General features: G+C 43.2%; 1 protein-coding gene across 4 annotated transcripts in view; it reads right to left on the bottom strand.

The window, feature by feature from the left end:
• Positions 1-331: 331 nt before the first annotated feature.
• RBM47 (RNA binding motif protein 47) overlaps positions 332-22,064 on the bottom strand; it is a 164,300-nt gene continuing 142,567 nt past the window's right edge. For 2 of the 4 annotated variants that reach the window (XM_024731753.1, XM_024731754.1), the window contains 4 exons: positions 12,151-13,310; positions 11,062-11,268; positions 8,064-8,257; positions 332-3,086 (listed from right to left, as the gene is read on the bottom strand). In XM_024731753.1, coding sequence (XP_024587521.1) covers positions 2,853-3,086; positions 8,064-8,257; positions 11,062-11,268; positions 12,151-13,279 — 1,764 coding nt within the window. In that variant the 5' untranslated portion in view covers positions 13,280-13,310 and the 3' untranslated portion in view covers positions 332-2,852. The remainder of the gene's footprint in view (positions 3,087-8,063; positions 8,258-11,061; positions 11,269-12,150; positions 13,311-22,064) is intronic. The other 2 variants (XM_024731755.1, XM_024731756.1) reach the window with 2 other exon arrangements.

The raw sequence follows: 22,064 nt of genomic DNA, 5'->3' as shown, positions 1-22,064 counted from the left end.
TCCATGTAGATTTCTGAGTGTAACGCTCTTGGGATCATAAACAAACCAGTGCCGAGAACAGTGACAGGCTTTGCCACATCCCATTCTAATCCAGGTGCCGAGTAGTAGATGAGTGCTCAACTTTGTACCACCTGGGCACACGTTTGAAGACACTGATAATTTACAATTTTTACTATGTGCCTCATCTTCATTAGTAATTCCAAATCAAAGATATGATTTTCTCCAGCTGAAAATAATGAATTAGTTCCTTCTATGCTGTAAGGGTTATTCTAATTTTGTTAGAAAAAAAAATGTGTATAAAGAAAAACACAATTTAAAATAAGGTCTTGAAATTGCTTTAAAGAAAGCTTTATTTACTACATACATCCTAAGAATGTATTGTAAATGAAGCAAGATCTAAATAAACTTAAAAGCTTTTCAAATACAATGCAACTAAAGATAACAACTAAACTGCTAGCATGTTTGAAAACAGAGAACTCCAAAGTTTGGTTTTTTTTAAACATTTATATAGTTTGTTCTTAACCCTAAAAAAAGTTCACATTTCAAGTTACAAACTTACCTCAGTAGTGTACATATGTGAAATGTTTTTCAAACAACAGGAACAGACAGACCATAGGTAGGTAGGAGGCTCACTGATCCTTAACGGGCTATGTCAGCAACGTTTATTTTTAAGGTAGTTTGGTAGTTGCCATGTTAAGACACCATTTTTTTCCTTTTTCTTTTTTGCAAATAATTTACAGGCACATGTAAAATACAGTAAGACCCCTGGGTCAGTCTCATCCAGTGAACCTCTGTGATAATGAATCCTTCACTGGAAGGAGAGTAGGAGAGTACTCCTTTCACATAAAGTCAAAGGATGGGGATCTAATCCAGACTGCATTTTGTTGGATTACTCATTACAACAGATTTGAGTTTGGATGCAGTTTGCTGGGTACAGAATCAGGAACATTGCACAATTACTTTATGTCATTTAAGAACGATGGAAAGGAAGGTTAGGAATGTTTAAAGGCCTTCGCAGGCACTCAATAATTTTATAGAACAGTTAAATAAATATTGCTTATATATAAAGAATTCAACCCACCCTAAGATGAGGGAGAAGAGGGCATTTGGGAATCTCTTAATTTAAAATGTAAAACAAAACTAATACATTTGCTAAGGGCACTATCCTATTATAATCCACAATAAGAATGCAGCCATCAGCAAAATTCAGTGAGTAGAAGGTTTGATGGAATCTCCAATATGACATAAACACACAACTGTGGCCGTGCCATCTATTGCACACCTCACTTCCTTGATAGAACCTTTAAAACAAAAAATTCCAAGTTGGTGTATTTCCTAAAGTAGATGACAATCTTAACAGTTTACTGTATTTTACATTCACTCTGCTAAACAAAGGCCTTTAACCAGGCACAAAACACTGCAACAATACATTTACTTCCTACTAAAACAAAACTGTTCAATAACATTGAAATAAAATGGTTTCACTTTGCATTCAACTAGGTACCATGAACTTCTGCAACATAGAACAGCTAAAAACAAGGATTAGGAGATATTTACAAACTATCTGTTACTCCTGCAGGTCTCTCCTCCTCCTCCTGGCTGTGCATGCCCCAATTCAGTTCACCTGCCACCTGCATGGCAACGGAGGGAGGCCCTGTTCAAGAAACAGTATTTCCGACACCGTGACAACCACAGACATTTCCCATGAAACATGGTAAGGCAACTAGAAGCGTATCTGCCGACAAGAGTCTTTCAGGGTCTTGTCTACAATAACATTCTCTGTCTCTACAAACTTATACTTCAAAACAAATATAATAAAATAAAAGCATTAGGAAAGGAATGAAAGTTGTATATTGGACAATTAAATAGCTATGCAAAGATGTCTTATGCAAACTATTAAAATCTTGTGCTTACACATACTCTGCTATTGAAAATACCTCCCAACCAAACCAAACGCCCCCAAAAAACCAAAAACCCATAACAAAAAACCCCAACAAAAAGAAGTATAAAAGTCATCAATGTTTTCTCTGTCAGAGTAATGCATTTGTCCTAGACTTGCCGAACACGAAGGTGGGTCTGGGAACAGGGGGACAGGGTGGCTAGTGGGTGGGGAGAGAACCTATCTAAGAGCAAAGGCACTTGGAGAAGGAACAGGGACCCAGGGTGATGGTGGCAGGTGAGAGAGCTTTCCAGTGTTTGGACTCAGAAGTGTGACAAGTCTTTCAATGTTGGCTTAAGGAGAGGTCGAGTGTTTAAAAAACAGAACCGTCATGGATAACACATAGTAACACCCGTCAACTTTTAATTCCAGCAGAAATAGAGGTTTCACTCATTTTAAAATTGCACTTTCCAGTATAACTTTTAAAATAACGTTTTATGTAGTATTTTTAAAGCACTATTGTTTGTATCTTTAAATATTGAATATATTTTTCAAAATAGTTCCCTAGCTGCTCAAGTGTGCTTTTTAATATATAGTTGATATATTTACTATTGAAGGTACTACAAAATAGAAATCTCTGGAGTGCAGAAGTTAAGAAAATAACCTTCATACTGAAAATATATCCTTAAAAATACAAAAACGAAAACCTCTATACAAATGTACTACAGCATACAAATTTTTAAGAGATGGTGTTTAAGGCACAAACCATTGCAAGCCTCTTAGAAATGTACAAACACAGGTCTGCTAAATTGAAAACAGTCTTAAAAAAACTAGTGAAAACTTCATGTATATAAAATATTCCAGTATGGTATCTGATAACATTCTTCATGTTCAGGTTTCGTGTGTGCTAACCCAACACGTTCTTTCTTCATAAATAGTAAAGTGTTCCTTCAGTGATCGTGGTGGGTGGATCTCAGTAGGTCTGGTAGACGTCGTGGATGGGCACCTGGATAGCAGCGGCGGGGAAGGCCTGAGGTATGTAGCCTGCGTACCCGCTGTAGACGGCGGCCGCCGCGTTCTTCTGCAGCGTGGCAATCGTAGCTGTGGTCGGAGCAGCAAATGGCACATAACTGGCCCCGTAGATCCCGGCAGCGGGAATTCTCTGAACGTTCGGAGCCACCGTGTACACTGGGGTTATTGGGCGGCCCTAAGGAGGAGGGAGAGAAAGAATCCTTACTGAACATGTGTAGCTACTTACTTACCCATTCATTCATTGATTCATTCAACTCCCAGGAGTCTGGAGGAGAAACAGAGAAACAAAAGTTGCCATTCTTGGGCTTCCCTGGTGGTGCAGTGGTTAAGAATCCGCCGGCCAATGCAGGGGACTCGGGTTCGAGCCCTGGTCTGGGAAGATCCCACATGCCGCAGAGCAACTAAGCCCGTGCGCCACAACTACTGAGCCTGCACTCTAGAGATGGCGAGCCACAACTGCTGAGCCCACGTGCCGCAACTACTGAAGCCCAGGCGCCTAGAGCCTATGCTCCACAACAAGAGAAGCCACTGCAATGAGAAGCCCACGCACCGCAATGAAGAGTAGCCCCCCGCTCGCCACAACTAGAGAAAGCCCGCGCGCAGCAACGAAGACCCAACGCAGCCAAAAATAAATAAATAAATTTATTGAAAAACAAAACAAAACAAAAGTTGCCATTCTCAGGGCAGAAAGGCAGAGGGGTAGACAAACAGTAACTGTAAGGGAGTGAGGCAGGAGCCATTAAAGTAAGGTGAAGTTGCATCCTCAAGGCTCATTCGAATTCAGCTGGTGACACTGATGGAATTGGAATGCTCTGGGAAAGTTCCAATGCTCTGGAATCTTCTGCCCACCACTCCACACAATCAGCCTATGCCCCAGAGTGAGCTAGAGATGGGAGTTGAGGTCTACCCTTTACTCAGTTGATCTCACTGTAACTAAGAAGAAATATTTTTCCTGAACTACATGCCAGCTGCCTGAACTCATACTTAACTGAAGAAACATGATGTTTCAAGAACGGAGAGAAAGAAGCATAGTCTGTGACCACTTTACGGAACAAAGTACACAGATCTCCAAAGGGTCAGCTTCTTAAGCTGTGACCTAAAAAGATTGTGACCAGACACGATTTTCAGCAAATGTGATCTCTTCAACCGTCTCCCACCTAAGATATGACACCACTATATAAACAAATTGCTGTAGAAGCTTCGAGAAGGAGCCAACTAACTTGAGGAGCCAGAGAAAGCATCTCAGAAGTGGAGACGTTTGAGCTGGGTTCTGAAGAATAAGGTGGGGCTTCCACATGACGAGGAAGTGGGGAAAGACAAGCTAACTGAAGCTGCCTCACTGCAGATGCCATGCTGGCTCTGAAAGTCCCTGCTGCTTCCTTCCCTCCATTTGAAAGTGTAACATACTGTTTTCAGAACAAATAGGAGTATGCAGGGAAGACTGGTTCCGTACTTCCCGAAGTGTTTGCTATGGAGCTCGTTCTCTGAGCTGCTTTATGGAAAAGTAGATAGATGTTTGGTAAAATAAAACACACATTTAACGAAACATCTGGTGCACCTTATGTTTCATAGAATGCCCTCTAGTACATGCTGCTGTGGTCTCCTTGTCTTAATGTATCTTTAAAATAAACAATTCAGGATATGTGAAATGGAGAATTAGGTTTTAAAAAATTACTTCTTCCTGGATTTTTATAAAGGAATTACTTATCATTCCTCTACAACACCTGCAAATCAGAGTCACAAAATTATGTGCAAAGGAACTTCATAACCTAAGAGTCATTTCTTTCAACTGTAACCAAAATAATAATTATACTAAATGATAACAATAACAGAGAGATTACAGTCTGCTAGGCACTATTCTAAGTGCCTTATTTGTATGATGTTGTTTTTCTTTGAAAAGTATTTTTTTACCTATTTCATTTTATTTATAAATTTATTTTTTGTTTATTTTTGGCTGCGTTAGGTCTTTGTTGCTGCGCGCGGGCTTCCTCTAGTTGCGGTGAGTGGGGGCTACTCTTCATTGCGGTGCGCAGGCTTCTCATTGCGGTGGCTTCTCTTGCTGCAGAGCACGGGCTCTAGGCACGCAGGTTTCGGTAGTTGTGGCTCACGGGCTCAGCAGTTGTGGCTCGTGGGCTCTAGTGCGCAGGCTTAGTAGTTGTGGTGCCTGGGCTTAGTTGCTCCACGGCAATCCTAATCACTTCATCACCAGGGAAGTCCCGGTGACATGGCTCTTAAGCAAGGGGATGTGTGACTCTGGAGCCTGTGCGTTTAGCCTTGCAGTCACAATGAATATCTTATTAGAAACGCTTTACGACCAGGCAGACAATCTTCAGAACTGGGAAGACTGTGGTTTACAGCAAGACAGCAAGCTATCTTTTCCAAATGTGTGGACATCTCTTTAATGACAAATGCACAAAGGGAAGGAATCACAGGGAAGGTGACATGTGAGAAAAACCTTTCCATGTGCTACACTGCAGCCCAACACCTGGGCTCAGGTGAGCGCAATGGGGTTGGGCTGAGCATAGGGAGTTGGGGAGGGGGAGAGAAAAAGGCCTCAAATTTTGCTCCTCTCAAAAAACGAATGGTTATCTTTGCTCTATCTGTACCACCGACTTGTTGTGAAGACTGAGAACACTTTGAGAAATCAACGTGAAAAAATGATCGTCTATACCTGCAAGTTTTTTTTTTAATTGCTTGCAAAGGCTATATGAAACTTTGGATATAAAATGGCCAAACAGGAACATCCCTGAGCACCTGCAAAACAGAGGAGGAAGATCGAAGGTGTTCCCCAAGAAGGTTCTGGAAGCCATGCTGGGAACTGATTTCCAGTGTTGCTCTACTCCAAGAAGTTTTCTATTTACTGATCCGTGGAGCTTAAAATGCTCCTTGGGAACTTCCCTGGTGGCACAGTGGTTAGGATTCTGCGCTCCCAGGGCAGGGGGCCTGGGTTTGATCCCTGGTCGGGGAACTAGATCCCACATGCACGCTGCAACTAAGAGTTTGCATGCCACAACTAAGGAGCCCGCCAGCCGCAACTAAGATCCAGTGCAACCAAATAAATAAATGAATAAATATTAAAAAAAAAAAAGCTCCTCCCTCTGCTGCAATTTGGCAGAGAACACAGAGGCGGCAGAGGACTGAACACGTCAGAGAACCCAGGTCAATGAACTCGAGGCAGGATACAGAGTACTTAGACCTGAGGGAGAGTGGCAGGGCCACACACACTCAAAGAAGCCATTCCCACGTTACAAATGAAGTAGCTCCTGGCATTCTGCAGAATATACTGGAGAAGGAAACAATCTCCACAGGAATCAACTGCTAATGACAGCACACTGAACAAATTCCCAAACCACAACTTCGTGTAAAGACCCCACAGCAGCATGCAGTGCAGACTGACGTAAGATAGAAACAGTCTGCATTCCAGAATGTGATCATGAAGCCTGGAACTTGGGGTCCACCAGAACTGTGACCATGCAGCAAAGACCAAAGTTCACGAGTTTCTTAGTAAAGAGGAATTAGAAATTATTAGCAAAATTCCACAAAGTAATGCCTGTAGGTTACTGTATATACTTATAGTCAGGCCACAGGAATAACTACTTTGTGAGTCATTTCCAACCTATTCCTTTTTTTTTTTGGCTTTTTGCAGTTAAAGAATACTTGACGATATATTGATAGATAAACTTCACATGGCCTGACCCTTTCTGAATAGTGCAGTCAAGACTGGGGCTCAGGGCTTCCCTGGTGGCACAGTGGTTGAGAGTCCGCCTGCCAATGCAGGGAACACGGGTTCGTGCCCCGGTCCGGGAAGATCCCACATGCCGCGGAGCGGCTGGGCCCGTGAGCCATGGCCGCTGAGCCTGCGCGTCTGGAGCCTGTGCTCCGCAACAGGAGAGGCCACAACAGTGAGAGGCCCACGTACCGCAAAAAAAAAAAAAAAAAAAGACTGGGGCTCAGAGTGGGCAACAGCAAGCAAACAGCAGGCTACTGTGAGGGTTCACAGTCTGGCTCTGTTTCGGCATCACTGAGGAGCTGGGACAAAATATGGATTCTAGAACCCCAGCCCAGTTCTGCTGAACTGGAATATTCTGGGCTTTGAATCTAAGAATCTCTGTTTTATCAATATAAACATGTCCCCTGGATAATTCTTACTCAATTAGGTAAAAGACATCCCCGGCCTGAGTTTTTAATATGCTTATTGATTGATAAGGTAGTTGAGATTCACTGCCTCACAAAGGAAAGCTTCAACGAGATTATTTTTCTGTCTGGATGAATGATATATCACATAAGCATTCCCTGTGTACTACACATTGCAGATACAAAGCAATATAAGACATAACTCTTGTTCTGGACGAACTTTGTTTTAATTGGGGAGATAGAACACACTGGCAGTCAAATGCCAAGGAATACTGTAGGTAATGAGAAGTATGGGAGACATGATTTCCAAGGTGAGATGTGGATGGGAGAGATTCTAGAGAAGAAACCACAGAGAGGAGAACACTATGAGTAAGTAGAGGTGGGGAAGGAGGATGGAATAGTAAGACTGGATTGGGAGGAGATGTGGGAATAGTTGGATATGGTGGTAAGAGAGGAGTAAAGGCAGGTTTTGTAAAGTTTCATGTATCTTTATCTCTATAGATATTTCTCTAGACATTTCTCTCTCTACAGCCACATGCATATATATGTATGCATGTATACATATGTATCTACTGATACAGAGAGAGGGAGGGAGGGAGTGAGGGAGCAGCAGGACTTTAAATAACTCTTCACTGAACTATAATCTGGAATGGGAAAACGTGAACTATCTCCCGGGATTTTGTGTGTCAGCTCCTTAACAATAAGAACATGAGTTAAAAATTATCCAGCATCATAAAAAAAAAATAGTATGTATAATATTATGACACTGTGAAAACTTACACATGCCATTTTTGCATACTGCTTCCCATCTTTAATACAGTGACGATATTGGGGTAGTACAATTATTACTGAAAATTTTTCTGTCCTGCCATGATTTATCTTACAAAATTTGTCTGTCATCCAGTCCCATAGTTCTAACGGAGAGCTAGGCACACAGTAAATTCTCCTGTGGAGTATTAAATGAATCCACGACACGTGAGGCCTCACACAAACGCAACGACCGCAGTAAGAACCCTACCTGGAAAGGTGGTGGCGTGGACACGGCAGGGATGACGGCGGCGGCCGCGGCCGCGGCAGCGCTGGCTGGGTCTGGCTGCACAGCGATGGGGCTGATCATGTGCTCCATTGTGTGGATTTTACCATCTTCAATCATTTTAGGAGCTGGAGCTGCCTGAAACATGGAATACTGGGCCCCGATGGCAGGGATGGCCACTGCAAGAGAAGTAAGAAGGAAACACAGGTCAGTCATCCAGTCACTGAAGGAGGTCCATCACCTTCTCAATATTTTTAAAAACCAAGTTTAGCAGCCAAGGGCTCTCCCTTCTAACTAATGCTCCCTCAGTACAGGTGCTACCCAAGAGGAAGAGAGAGGAGGTGGCAGGTACCCCTCGTCCCCTTGACTTGACTTTCAAAAGGAAACACATGGGTACCAATGGGGTCTCCCCATAGATCATCAGGGAAGGAAAGCTTAGAGTTAGGTTTCTGCACCCACATTTCCTACTGCTTCTAACAGAAAATCGCATTTTGACTCTTACTCTTGAGGTTCTACAGAGCAAGAAAGGGCCTTCTAATTCTGAGAAAACAGTCTCAGAATAAGAAGTGAGAGCAGGGGCTTGAGGCCCAAGAGTGTGAGAAGGAGACTGCTGGTTCCTTATCACTCATCTAACTCGTTACCAGACCCGCTGCCCTTTTCACTTTCACCACGTTTTAAAAAGCTGGTGCTGTTGAGGGTTTCATTTTGAGAACTCAGAGGTCTGTGTACATCCTCCCCACCCCACATTTCAGATTTCAATATTACTGACTCAAGGAAAAATACATAATAAAAAATGGAAAATTCCCTAATTTTCTAATGGCCAGTCATAATAGCAAAGCAGTAGAGTGACTGCTTTTTTTGGTGGTACCTGCCAATTCAAAGACATGTTTCTGTGAGTCAAGTCCAAAGGGCTCATTTCAACCAGAGATTCAAACAGACAGCAGTTATCGAATGTCAATGTATGATAAGGAGAGGTAAAAAGAAAAAAAAATACTAGCCCTGATGTGGGGGAGTTTGCGTGAGTGTGTGGTATGTGTGTGTTGCAAGGAAGAGCAAGAATATTGAAATGCATACACAAAGTAACCTTTCACTTATGTTTTTTCTCCAACTGTAAGTAATTTCTTCTAATAAAAGCTGATGATATAAGGTAAAGAGAAATGACTGTGGGCTAAACAATGATACAGCCATTCAATAAAATATACCTAAAATCTTTTTTTTTTTTTTGCAGTACGCGGGCCTCTCACTGCTGTGGCCTCTCCCGTTGCGGAGCACAGGCTCCAGACGCGCAGGCTCAGCGGCCATGGCTCACGGGCGCAGCCGCTCCGCGGCATGTGGGATCTTCCCGGACCAGGGCACGAACCCGTGTCCCCTGCATCGGCAGGTGGACTCTCAACCACTGCGCCACCAGGGAAGCCCAAAATATACCTAAAATCTTAACCAAATCTTTTACCTGCCTTTCCATCCATGTGATGTTGTGCCCAGATACTTCACTACTGCCCTGGTGTTCCTCCTAAAATACATAGTTCTAATTTTTTGGATTAATCAGAAATAGAGGTCATGGGGATAGGGCCCAGAAAGGGTTGTAAGTTTGAGCCATATTTGAGTCGTACTAAGCAACTCTGGATTATTCTGTCAGCTACTACATGCCCCAGAACACAACTATATGCTTAAAGGTTGTTTAAGAGTTCTTTTCTCTAGTTAAATCTTAAGCTAATGCCAACAGGAGTCCCTTTCCCAACAAGTAGAAGTGACAAGTCTTGTATCCAGGCTCTGCTTTATGGAATTACAGGGAGAAACAGGATCTGTTTTACACTGCTTAAAGCACCAATGGCATTTATAAGGAAATCCAGTCTAAGGAGTCACTTACCTGCAGAAATTGCAGAATTTTTTCACAGGCATTAAAAAAAAAAAAAAAAAAAAAAAATCACCGGATTACTTAAAAAGGAAACTCTACTGGGAAAATGCTTTGTAAGCTCTATGTGGCCAATGCCAACCTACGCCCCACTCGCACAGCTCCCTTGAGTCTGTTTCAGCCGGGAGAAGGAGTGCAGACCTCAGCCAACAGAAAGTCAGAGAGGCTGAGCTTCCAAGTGAGGATGTTCTCAAAGAGTTCTTCAATCTACCCTCCATGAGACCGGGAAAAGGTCTGGAGGAGGATCAGGGAAGAATCTCCCATGTGTGGGCTTGTGTGGTGTGTGTAAATAGGGAGTCTGTGCTATGTTCACACTGTGGAGTTAAATAAAGCTCCTTGCAGGTTAGGATCAGAAAGACCTGTTTCACATTAGGCTAACGAGCACTAACAATGTTGGAAAACTGGTTTGTGGGGCCTGGTCTGTGGAGGGTGGAAGCAAAGTTCAAGGTCCCTGGCTTGAATTACTTGAGTGCCCCTACCCCCAATCTACGGATCCAGCAAAAGGTGGAAATGAGAGCTGGAAATCAGCCGCAAAAACTTTCACTGCTGCTCCCAGGCATTCTGGTTTGTTAAGACCATGACAAGAGACAGCAGTGTTATTTGCTCCTGAAGGGGAATTTTCTACCCTTCCCAGCAACTCTCAGAACTAGCAAAGAAATGCGCCTTCTGGCTTCCGATGCATGTGGTAGAAATAGGCTTGAGTAAGCAGAAGAAAGTTTTTAGCTGGTAGAAGACACAGAAGAGACTCGTGTTCTTCTCTCTCTGCACACCCCATCCCAATCTCCCTAGTTGAGAATCTGCCTAATTGAAAAAAAAGCCTAACAACTGGTGATACCCATTTGAAAAACCCACTATCGGAAAGTCTGACTGGAACGTGGTCAAAACTAGACACTAGACTATCTCCCTAAGTTCTAGATAAGAAGGCCCAGGAGGCCACGTTCCTTGCCTAATCTTCGGTTGCCTTTGAGAAGAGGAACCCATATGGAGATGAAAGTACCCAAGGAAGTCACTTCAAAGGGAGGGCTGGGGTTCAGGCTGAAAAGATCCATTCTCACGCCAGTTTATACTGACCTGTACCAGGTTTAATGGCAACTGGATTGACGGCAGAGATTTCCAAATTCGGTACAAGTTCATATCCTTTTTCTTGTTGTTTTCCTTTTCCTTCATGATATCGGCTATATATACCACGGCCAGCAGAATATCCCCCAAGGTAGGAACCCCTGGGCCCTGGGGCTCTGTTGCCAGCTGCACCTCGACCCCGGCCTCTTATGCTGCCTGCTTATAATAACAACACAAAACATGATGAGCTACCAATAGCAACAGTACAGGAGGCGGACCTTAGCTCAAGGTTCCTGGCACTTAGGTGTTTGCGCTGGCTCTAAGCTGCAGGTGGCTACACCTCCGCCCTTCAATGAGCTCGAAGATGCTTCACACCTTCTATTCCAGCCTAGGTGCACCCTAAAATGTCTGCTTAATGCAAGAGATGAACTTGAAGGATGAGTTCCTAGGACTGCAACTGCAACTCCAATAAATAAAAATGTTCACAGACTGTAACAAAGTTAGCTGTGGAAGGGGAACTGCTAGTCACCTTTCTCATTTTACGCGTGAGAAAACAAGCCTCGGGAGGTTAGAGGGGCTGACTTAAGTCACAGAAGCAGTCACAGAAGCACAGAACAGGACCCAGAGGCTAAGAAGCATTCTGCTTCCCAGTGTAATGCCTGGTTTCATTACAGGCTAGCCAGTGACTACAAACAACAAAACAACCCCAACAAAAAACCCAACGACAACACTGTGCCCCCTAATCCCCAACATTCTAAAGATTTCATTTCACACGTAGTTTTAAACCTAAGAACCCAGAGCCTTGCGGACTAGCCCCACAGTAGGCAGGCCCTGGAAGGCTGAGCGCAGGAAGAGCTTGCATGCGCCCATGATTCTACCACTCATCCCACACATACTAACGATCTGCATTTCTCTCAGTGCTGTAGAAGTGCATGCCTTAAGCGCCAGCAAAGAACAGAACCCAGAACCCATACCCAAACGAGGGTGGGTAAGGGGTTCGCCGTCCACCGGCTCGGTAAATGACAGCCACCAGACCCCCGACGCCGCCCGCCTGGCAGACGCGGATCCCTGGGCCTACCCAGGCAAGAAGTCCCCACTAACCTTTCACGAAGTAGTCCCTGTTGGGCCCAATGAGCGCGTTGTAAGGGTAGCCATAGTAGGCCAGCGTGTAGGGGTCGCAGGAGTACACGTAGCTGGGCTGCTGCACCACTGCCGCCTCAGCTGCGCCGCCGCCCTTGGCCGCCTTCTGGTAGCGGGAGTACTGCTCCTTGTCCACGGGCTTGGCCAGCGTCACCTCGAGGCACGAGCCCTCCAGCTCGGTGCCGTTGAGGTTGTTCATGGCGTGCACGGCGTCCTCGCGGCTGGCAAAGTGCACGAAAGCGTAGTCGCGGATCTTCTTGACGCGCTCCACGCAGCCCGGGTTGAACTGGCCGAAGCTCTTCTTGATGGTGTCCTCGGTGGTCTCGATCATGAGGTTCCGCACGTAGAGGATCTTCACGGTCTCCATTACGTCCTCGTCCACGTCGATCTCAGGCTCGGCCCAGTCCACGGCGATCTGGTGGCCCCAAAGCTGGATGCGGCCGGGCATGAGCTTGCGGCGCGCCATGGCGGCGGCGCGGTGGCTCTCGTACTCGACGAAGGCGAAGCCGCGGTTCTTCATCTTGTCGGCCGCGCTGGCGTAGACGATCACGTCGAGCACGCCCTCCGTGACCTTGGCGATCTCTTCCAGGATCTCCTCGCGCTTCTTCATCTTGGGGATGCCGCCGATGAAGAGGCGGCAGTTGTCCACGCTGCAGCACACGCCGAGCAGGCGGCCAGGGCGGATCTCGTAGTTGTTGAGCTCACGCACGGCGCGCTTGGCTTCGTGCTTGTGGCAGTACATGACGAAGGCGTAGCCGCGGTTCTTGCCGTCGAAGTCCATCATGAGGCGCAGCTCGTAGATGCGGCCCACTGCCTCGAACACGGGCACCAGCTCGTCCTCGTACACGTCGCGCGGGATCTTGCCCACGAAGACCTCGCAGCCGCGCTGCGGGTGCGGACCTTCCCAGCCGGGCGGCGGGCCGCCATACTTGCGCTGCCCGTTCTCCTGCACCATGCTGTAGCCCGTGCGCTCCATCAGCGCCAGAAGCGCCGCCTCGTTGGGCGCGCCCGCCACGCCCTCGGGCACCTTGGCGGAGGACCCAGCGGCCGACTCGCTGCTCATGGCTGCGGTGGAATCCTCTGCGGTCATAATGTCAAAGGCATCCAAGCCCGGCGGAAACCTGGGGGAGGCAGGAGGGAGGGGGTGAGTGTGGAATCTTTACCGAGTTGAGTCAGAACTTGTTTTTTTTTTTTCTTTCTTTCTTCTTCAAAGCCATACAAGACTCACGCTTAACTATCAGGTGGTTGAATGAAAAATAAGATAGAGACCGCTCTAGATATGCAGCAGCTCTAAAATTGTCTAAATTGGGCAAGGTGTTTTGCAGGAAAAACCAGAAGTGACTCGGGGGAAAAGAATCAGAATGAGCAAGTACTTCCGCTTAGTCAGTAACCCAATAGCTTTGAAGCATAGAGAACCTGCTGTCATTGTTGAGGAAAACTTCACGTTCTTGCAGCAGTTGGCAACATCTTTTGCTTAATTCCTGCACTGTCAAGTCAGACTGACTTCCTTTTAGTTACAGCATTGTACCCCCTTTATTTCGTTGACAGACAAAACCTCTTTGCTTTCTTTTTTAAGACAGCTTTTTTCATTTAGGAATGGAAGGAGGGCAATGTGTTTATATTAAGGAAAAAACCGAGGAGGTGTTACTGAAGATACAGAGCTGTGTGCGGAAGCTTTTTACAAGGAAGAAATGGAACACCCACATTACCAAGGACTTGTCCTGGGAACTGTGCTAAGAGCTGGTAAGTCTGATTTTTACGGTGTCGTTCCCTATCAGCAAAATTCTTGGTATGAATCATTCATGGATTTGGAATCAGTGCACAAAGAGCTAGATTAAGTTCAGGCTGGGGGACTTGTGAAGCGGCAACAACCTGTTAAACTACACTATAGTTTTCAGAGAACTGTCACATGCATTATCTTATTTGATCTTCTTAATCTCCTTTCATGGGAAGTGATATTATCATTAGTCCCAAATGTCTATGGGGAAATAGGCTCAGAGAGGTTGAGTAAATTGCTCATTTCACACAGCAAGTATCAGCTCATATCAGGACTCGATTTCAAGGCGTATGGCTCCAGATTCCATGTTCTTTCTTTGAAACCAGTGCTGAGCAATAGAACTTTCTGTGACGATGGAAAACCTGTCACTAGCCACTTGTGGCTACTGAACACTGGAGATGTGACTATTGCAGAATTTTTCATTTTACTTTAAAATTAAATAGCTACACCAGTGCAAGTCTAAATCATGCCACCTTCACTCCTATAGCATAGGGCTCACGGAAATGATTTTAAGTTATGCAGTGAGATTATCACTAGGAGCTTCGTATTTTGCCTTTGTAGAGAACAGCTCTGATTAGCTTTTTAAAAAATGAAGTTTAGTTCATTTTTTGGGTCTGTGATAGTATTCAAGTAAATTCTATGGAAATTAAGAAAAATAAGAAAAAAAGTTATTCCTAATTCTCCTACCCAGTGATAGCTACAATTAAACTTTCCCATCTTTCTTCCAATAGTTTCTTTTGGAGGGTGGGAGAGGTGGAGCTGGGCTTCCAATAAATTTACATCCTGCTGCTTTACTTCATTTTAAAAGCATTCTTCCACGCTCTTAAAACTGTAAAAACATACTTTATAATAGCTGAATAAGGTTTCATCTTTCAACTAAATTTTTTCCATTTTTTATCATTTAAAAAAATTTACGAGGCCAGACACTATAAAACTCTTAGAGGGAAACATAGGCAGAACACTCTATGACATAAATCACAGCAAGATCCTTTTTGACCCACCTCCTAGAGAAACGGAAATAAAAACAAAAACAAATGGGACCTAATGAAACTTAACAGCTTTTGCACAGCAAAGGAAACTGTAAATAAGACAGACAACCCTCAGAACGGGGGAAAATATTTGCAAATGAAGCAACTGACAAAGGATTAATCTCCAAAATTTACAAGCAGCTCATGCAGCTCAATATTTAAAAAAACAAACAACCCAATCCAAAAATGGGCAGAAGACCTAAATAGACATTTCTCCAAAGAGGATATACAGATTGCCAACAAACACATGAAAGGATGCTCAACATCACTAATCATTAGAGAAATGCAAATCAAAACTACAATGAGGTATAACCTCACACCAGTCAGAATGACCATCATCAAAAAATCTACAAACAACAAATGCTGGAGAGGGTGCGGAGAAAAGGGAACCCTCTTGCACTGTTGGTGGGAATGTAAATTGATACAGTCACTATGGAGAAAAGTATGGACATTCCTTAAAAAACTAAAAATAGAACTACCATATGACCCAGCAATCCCACTCCTGGGCATATACCCAGAGAAAACCATAATTCAAAAAGACACATGCACCCCAATGTTCATTGCAGCACTATTTGCAATAACCAGGACATGGAGACAACCTAAGTGTCCATCGACAGGTGAATGGATAAAGAAGATGTAGCACATATATACAATGGAATATTAGTCATAAAAAGAAATGAAATTGAGTTATTTGTAGTGAGGTGGATGGACCTAGCAACTGTCATACAGAGTAAAGTAAGTCAGAAAGAGAAAAATAAATACCATATGCCAACACATATATATGGAATCTAAAAAAAAAAAGGTTCTGAAGAACCTAGGGGCAGGCAGGAATAAAGACGGAGACGTAGAGAATGGACTTGAGGACATGGCGAGGGGGAAGGGTCAGCTGGGACGAAGTGAGAGAGTGGCATGGACTTATATATACTACCAAACATAAAATAGATAGCTAGTGAGAAGCAGCCGCATAGCACAGGGAGATCAGCTAGGTGCTTTGTGACCACCTAGAGGGGTGGGATAGGGAGGGTGGGAGGGAGACGCAAGAGGGAGGAGATATGGGGATACATGTAAAGCAATTATACTCCAATAAAGATGTTAAAAAAAAATTTACTACTGGGAATTCTACATAAGAATATTAAGGGAAATTTCAAGGATAATTAAGGTAAGTTTGATCATTTAAAGAAAACAAAACAAAACAAAACAAAATATAGGGACACAACAGAAGATATTTATTTGCCCACTGGCCAACCAATACTTCTTTGGTTCATTTGCTGTAACATCAAGGGGCAGTACAGTTTAGCAGTGGTCCCCAACCTTTTTGGCGACAGGGACCAAGTTCGTGGAAGACAATTTTTCCACGGATGGGGTGGGGGTGGGGGATGGTTCCTGGATGATTCAAGCGCATTACATTTATGGTAGTACACTTTATTTCTATTATTATTACGTTGTGATATATAATGAAATAATTATACAACTCACCATAATGCTGATAGGAGGAGGAGCTCAGGTGGTAATGTGAACTATGGGGGGCAGCTGTAAATACAGATGAAGCTTCGCTCGCCCACCCGCCGCTCACCTCCTGCTGTGTGGCCAGGTTCCTAACAGGCCAGGGACCGGTACCTCAGAGGCTGGGGACCCCTGCAGTTTAGTGGGTCAGTGACTGGCCACTGGAGCCAGAATGCGTGGTTGTGTGTGAATCCTAGCTCTAACACTTCCTAGTTGTATGACCTGGAGCAAGGATATTCAGCTACCCCATGCCTCAGTTTCCCTATCTATAAAATGGGAATGATGACAGTAGTATTAACTTTGTTGAGTTTAGAGAAGTGAGTTAATACATACAAAGCACTTTGAACTATGCCTGGAACATTGTAAATGCTCAAGAAATGTCAGTTATTATTCTTCATCCAAACTTCTGGGTAAAACTTCAGACCAATTCTTTCAGTTTTAGAGTAATTTTGACACTTTCTCAGTTCTTTAAAAACATCTGTTTGATACGGCTTCTATTCTTATTTTTAATTTGCTTTGCTCTTCAATTGCTTGAAGGCTGGTTTGGCAACATATCCAGTTATCATGAAGCCTTTTTTCTGGTATAAATTTGAAAATATACATCAGTTCCTGTAGTTTCAAGTTGAAGCAGAAATTCAATATCAAATTTGAACATGAAGATCTTTCCCTCCTTCCAAAAGGAAGATAAGGATATATTCTTAAGAAGATTATCTGTACAAACACATATGCATTTATAATCTGTGACCTGGGAAGCAAATGCCAGGTACATATATAAACATATATGAGGGAATTCAAGATCTTACATAGTTGTCCTACATAAAACAGTGACTAAAGTCCAAAGGAATAGTCCTTATCGCTCTGCTGAGAGATGTGGAGTTGACTTTTTATTTTCCTAAAATTGTACTTTGAAACTACCATTTAACACACAAAAAAGTTGTATAACAGTCAGGCTAGAGGAGTCATTCCCAATTCCAGCCCCATTAATTTCACCAAAAATTCTGCTGCTTTCAGTAACATATCATCTCTTTTAAAATAGTTATAGCTTATTTTCCTATATCTGCGAGCCAAGAAAAGCCTTTTTTTCCTGAGCTTTCATCATCTGGAATAAGTGAATCATGTTACTGGCCCCCTTTCCCTTTTTTCTTTGGCCACTAACAAGTTCAGGATTGACTTTGTCACTTTAGTTTTGTAATTGTATAGGACATCACAACACACTCTCAGGTTCATCTAATCGTGGCTATTGGTTCATTTTTTTTAGTCTTCTATATCCCCAATGCCATGAATTTAGCTATGTATATTATTCATCTTATTGTTTTCATGTCCTTGGAAGCCATCTCACATAATTTTGGCATTAGGAGAGGAATAAATGCACATATATGTGAATATATATATATATAAAATTTGCATGAGATATAAATTAATGTAGTGTTTAAATGAACTATTTTTTACACTAACTACAAACACTAGCATAAAAACAACTGAGAACCACAATGAGATACCACTTTGCATCCACTAGCGTGCCTATTATAACCAACCAAACATAGAAACTAACAAAAAACCAAGATAAGTGTTGGCAAGAATGTAGAAAAATTGTAACCCTTGTGCATTGCTGGTGGGGATGTAAAATGGTGCAGCTACTATGGAAAACTGTATTGTGGTTCCTCGAAAAGGTAACAATTATCATACGATCCACCAATTCCACTACTGGGTATATAACCAAAAGAATTGAAAACTGGGACTCAAACAGATATTTGTACACCAATGATCATAACAATATTATTCACAGTAGCCAAAAGGTAGAAACAACCCAAAAGTCCATTGACACATGAACGGACAAACAAAATGTGGCATGTATACTCCGTGGAATACTATTCAGCCTTAAAAAGGAAGGAAATTCTCACACATGCTGCAGCATGGATGAACCATGAAGACATCCTAAGTGAAATAAGCCAGACACAAAAGGACAAATATTATATGATTCCACTTAGATGACGTACCTAAACAGTCAAATTCATAGAGATAGAAAGTAGAATGGTGGTTGCCAGGAGCTGGAGGGAGGGAGAATGGGGAATTAGTGTTTATGGAGTTTCAGTGAAGGATGATGAGAAAGTTCTAGAGATGGCTGGTGGTTATGGCTGCACACCAATTGTGAATGTACTTAATGCCACTGAACTGGACACTTAAAAACAGGTAAAACGGTTAACTTTGTTATGTATATTTTTCACACACACACACACACAATAAAAAAAAAAGAGTGAGAAAGCTCAGAGATGCAAAAAGAATAAAAAGATTCCATAAAATTAGGATTTCATTAGAGGCCATTTAAAAATGGTACATTCAATAAAACCTTATGGGCTACGAACTCCATTCTTCTCATCTTTATAAGATAATATACCACAGTTAAATAAATTACATGGTGTGCTGTTCAATGAGTTTTCAAGGCCAAAGGCATAGATATGTGAAAGATACATGGTTTATTTAATGCCTTATAAAAGGGGAACTATATGGCGTTAGCCGTATGATCCTTCTGTCAGAGATGAAACAGAAAACTTAAGACAATTAGACATGCTTTAGACCAAGGCTTGGTAAACTGTGCCATGGGCCAAATATAGCCTGCCATTTGTTTCTGTAAATAAAATTTTATTGGAACACAGCCATACTTGTTTTTTTTTTGAAGATGGTTGCTTTTGCAGTACAGTGGTGGGGTTGACTAGTTCAGACAGAGATTGCATGGCCCATAAAGGCTAAAATGTTTACTCTCGGGCTTCCCTGGTGGTGCAGTGGTTGAGAGTCCACCCACCGATGCAGGGGAAACGGGTTCGTGCCCCGGTCCGGGAGGATCCCACATGCCGCGGAACGGCTGGGCCCGCGAGCCGTGGACGCTGAGCCTGCGCGACCGGAGCCTGTGCTCCGCAGAGGGAGAGGCCAGAACAGTGACAGGCCTGCGTACCGCAAAAAAAAAAAAAAGTTTACTCTCTGGCCAGGTACAGTAAAAGTTTGCCAACCTCTGCTCTAGGAGATGTGCAGAGAACATCAATGAGACTAAGTAACAGAGATTCCTATTGCCAAGTATTACAGTCACTTTTCCCTCTGTTTCCTATGCTGAGCAGTGACTTAATTTCAGGACAAAGTTTTAAGTTCTAACATATTTTAAAGAGTCTTCTTGAGCTGCCTTCCCACCCTCATTCTAAGCTGTTTTCCATTTAACTACATGGTCAAATTTGTGAGGCCTAGAAGAAGAGACATCTGGTAAAGATTGTTGGCTCAGCTCCTAACACTTTTATGTGAACAATTTCTTAAGATTTTAAAAGTGACACAAACACAGAAGAGTTTGTGTTCATTTATTCATTCATTCTGCAAATATTAACTGAGCACCTACTATGTGCCAGATACCTGTGGACCTCATCCTCACGGAGCTTACCTTGAATCCACAGTGTGGCTCAGAGTCTGTACCACAGCTGCGCTAAGTTAACTCTCACCATTGGGCTGAAATGATCCATGCAAAGCTCTGAGTGCTGAACCTAGCACCAAGTGCTCAAGAAATGTCAGCATAAGAAATCTGAACTTAGAAAAAGATATATGAACTTGAGGTAAGACTCTTACCCCTATGTAGGATTCTTGTGTTTGTACGGAAATAAGCAAGAGGTATTACCCCAGCCAACTTTAAACCAGTCAGAATGAGAAGCCTAGCTTGTGAGTTCTCGTGTAGACTGGCATATCAGAGCCTCCCAGATTCTGTTCACTGCAGGTAAGCTGTCTGGCAGTGTGATTCTCCATTGGTGATGTGGCTCAGGCGTCCAAGTGTAAGCCTGTTTCTCACCTAACCCTTGGCTACAGCAGTTTGCAAGAGGCTCTTCAGAAAGAACCTGAAGAGACTTGCTGCATTGGATGCAAATGGTACAGTCGTTCACAAGGATGCCAGATCCCCTGAGGCAGGACCCTCCCAACACAGAGCCGAGCTCACACACACTAAAAACACATTAGTGGTCATTGAAGGCTGCTTGCATTAAACAAACATGGCAATATATTCAAAACAAATCATTTATTCACAGTTTGGCATGTAAAACAGAGGAGAATATTCTTTCAAATCAAGCGATTATTATTATGAACTATTAGCTAGAATTTCTGTTGTCTTTATTTTAGGTTGAGTTTGAGCTTGTTGGGGTAACGTAACATTCTGGGGTTAACTCAGACTTAAACTAGAAATCATCAAGGATTTGAATTCCCTTAGTACCAGTTTAGAGTACATTTCGGTAAGATTTTAACTTTGAAGTGGACTTTTTTTTTTTTTGGCTGCACTGCGGGGCCTGCAGGATCTTAGTTCCCCCACCAGGGATTGAACCTGGGCCCCCAGCAGTGGAAGCGTGCAGTCTTAACCACTGGACCGCCAGGGAATTCCCTGAAGTGGGACATTTTAGAGGGCAAGGGATAACACTGTAAACACTGTACTGGGAAATATTTCCAGTGTTTACCAACCAGTCTTAGGATCAAAAATGAGCATGAGTTTACTCAAGAATTATGCAAACTACCAGTGAGCTTTGGTTCACAGGTGTGTGTTGTGTGTGTGTGTGTGTGTGTTTAATATGCAATTTGGAATTGGAATTCTTGGAAGAGTTTTATTCGCTGACCAACGGACACACTGCAATTTGAAGTTAATATTCAGTGGTGAGCAGTGTCTTCCAGCACTAGATGGAATTTAATCCAGCAGAAGGTTTTAGAATGTATTTATCCAAGAGGTGATTCTATCTCTGTTTGCAGTTAGAGTTCTATTCTTAATGTCCCCTTATTTATACCATAAAATGTTTGTCTTTACTAATAGTCACTTCTTAGGCATGACCTCATATACACAATGTGTAGATATAATAAAACATATGCCATTCTGGTTAAGAGCAAAGACTTTGGAGTTGAAGAAATAGGAGTTCAGATCACGAATGTGCCACTTACTCGCCATGTCACATGAGGCTTCATGTCTACATCTCTAAGATAGTGCTCGTAATAGCACCCATTTCAGAGTATTGGTTCCAAGGTCAAATGACATTTAGTGCCACACATCAGGGGGAACAGAATCGAAGACCAGCTTCTGCAAAAAGTTTCCAAGATTTGGCCTCATGCTGAGCGGTTATCTTACTGCTCCTGTGTCAAGTTACCACCACCCATTAGAGTAAACAGCAGAGAGCACACTCCCACCACCAAGCCGGCCTCTGGCATGGGGACATTTCTGTTACCTCAGAGTCTGAACGTGTAAAAGAAGTCCTGCTCAAACTGGAGGCAGAACACTTGGAATTTACCTGGGGTCCCACACAGTAAGCTGAAGACTGAAGCCTGGTCTCTCTCTTTTTTTTTTTCTATCTCAGCCAGCAACCTTGTGCTATTTGAAGGCACGATCCTTGGGAGACACAAAAATCCTCCCATGACTCTCTTTTATTTAGGGAAAATTCTGGAAGGATAAAGAGGCACTAGAATAATGACATTCTGGGCCATTCCTTCTGTCGGGTCCTGGCTAATCTGAGAAGAGTTAATTGTATTGTTGCTTAAGTTGTATTGATGCTTGTACAGATTTTGTTTCG

This window comes from Neophocaena asiaeorientalis, unplaced genomic scaffold (genome assembly GCF_003031525.2).
Source record: "Neophocaena asiaeorientalis asiaeorientalis breed wild unplaced genomic scaffold, Neophocaena_asiaeorientalis_V1.1 scaffold39, whole genome shotgun sequence".
Lineage (NCBI taxonomy): Eukaryota > Metazoa > Chordata > Mammalia > Artiodactyla > Phocoenidae > Neophocaena > Neophocaena asiaeorientalis.
Note: the sequence above shows the minus strand (reverse complement) of the source record. Positions and strands in the feature narration are given on the sequence as shown.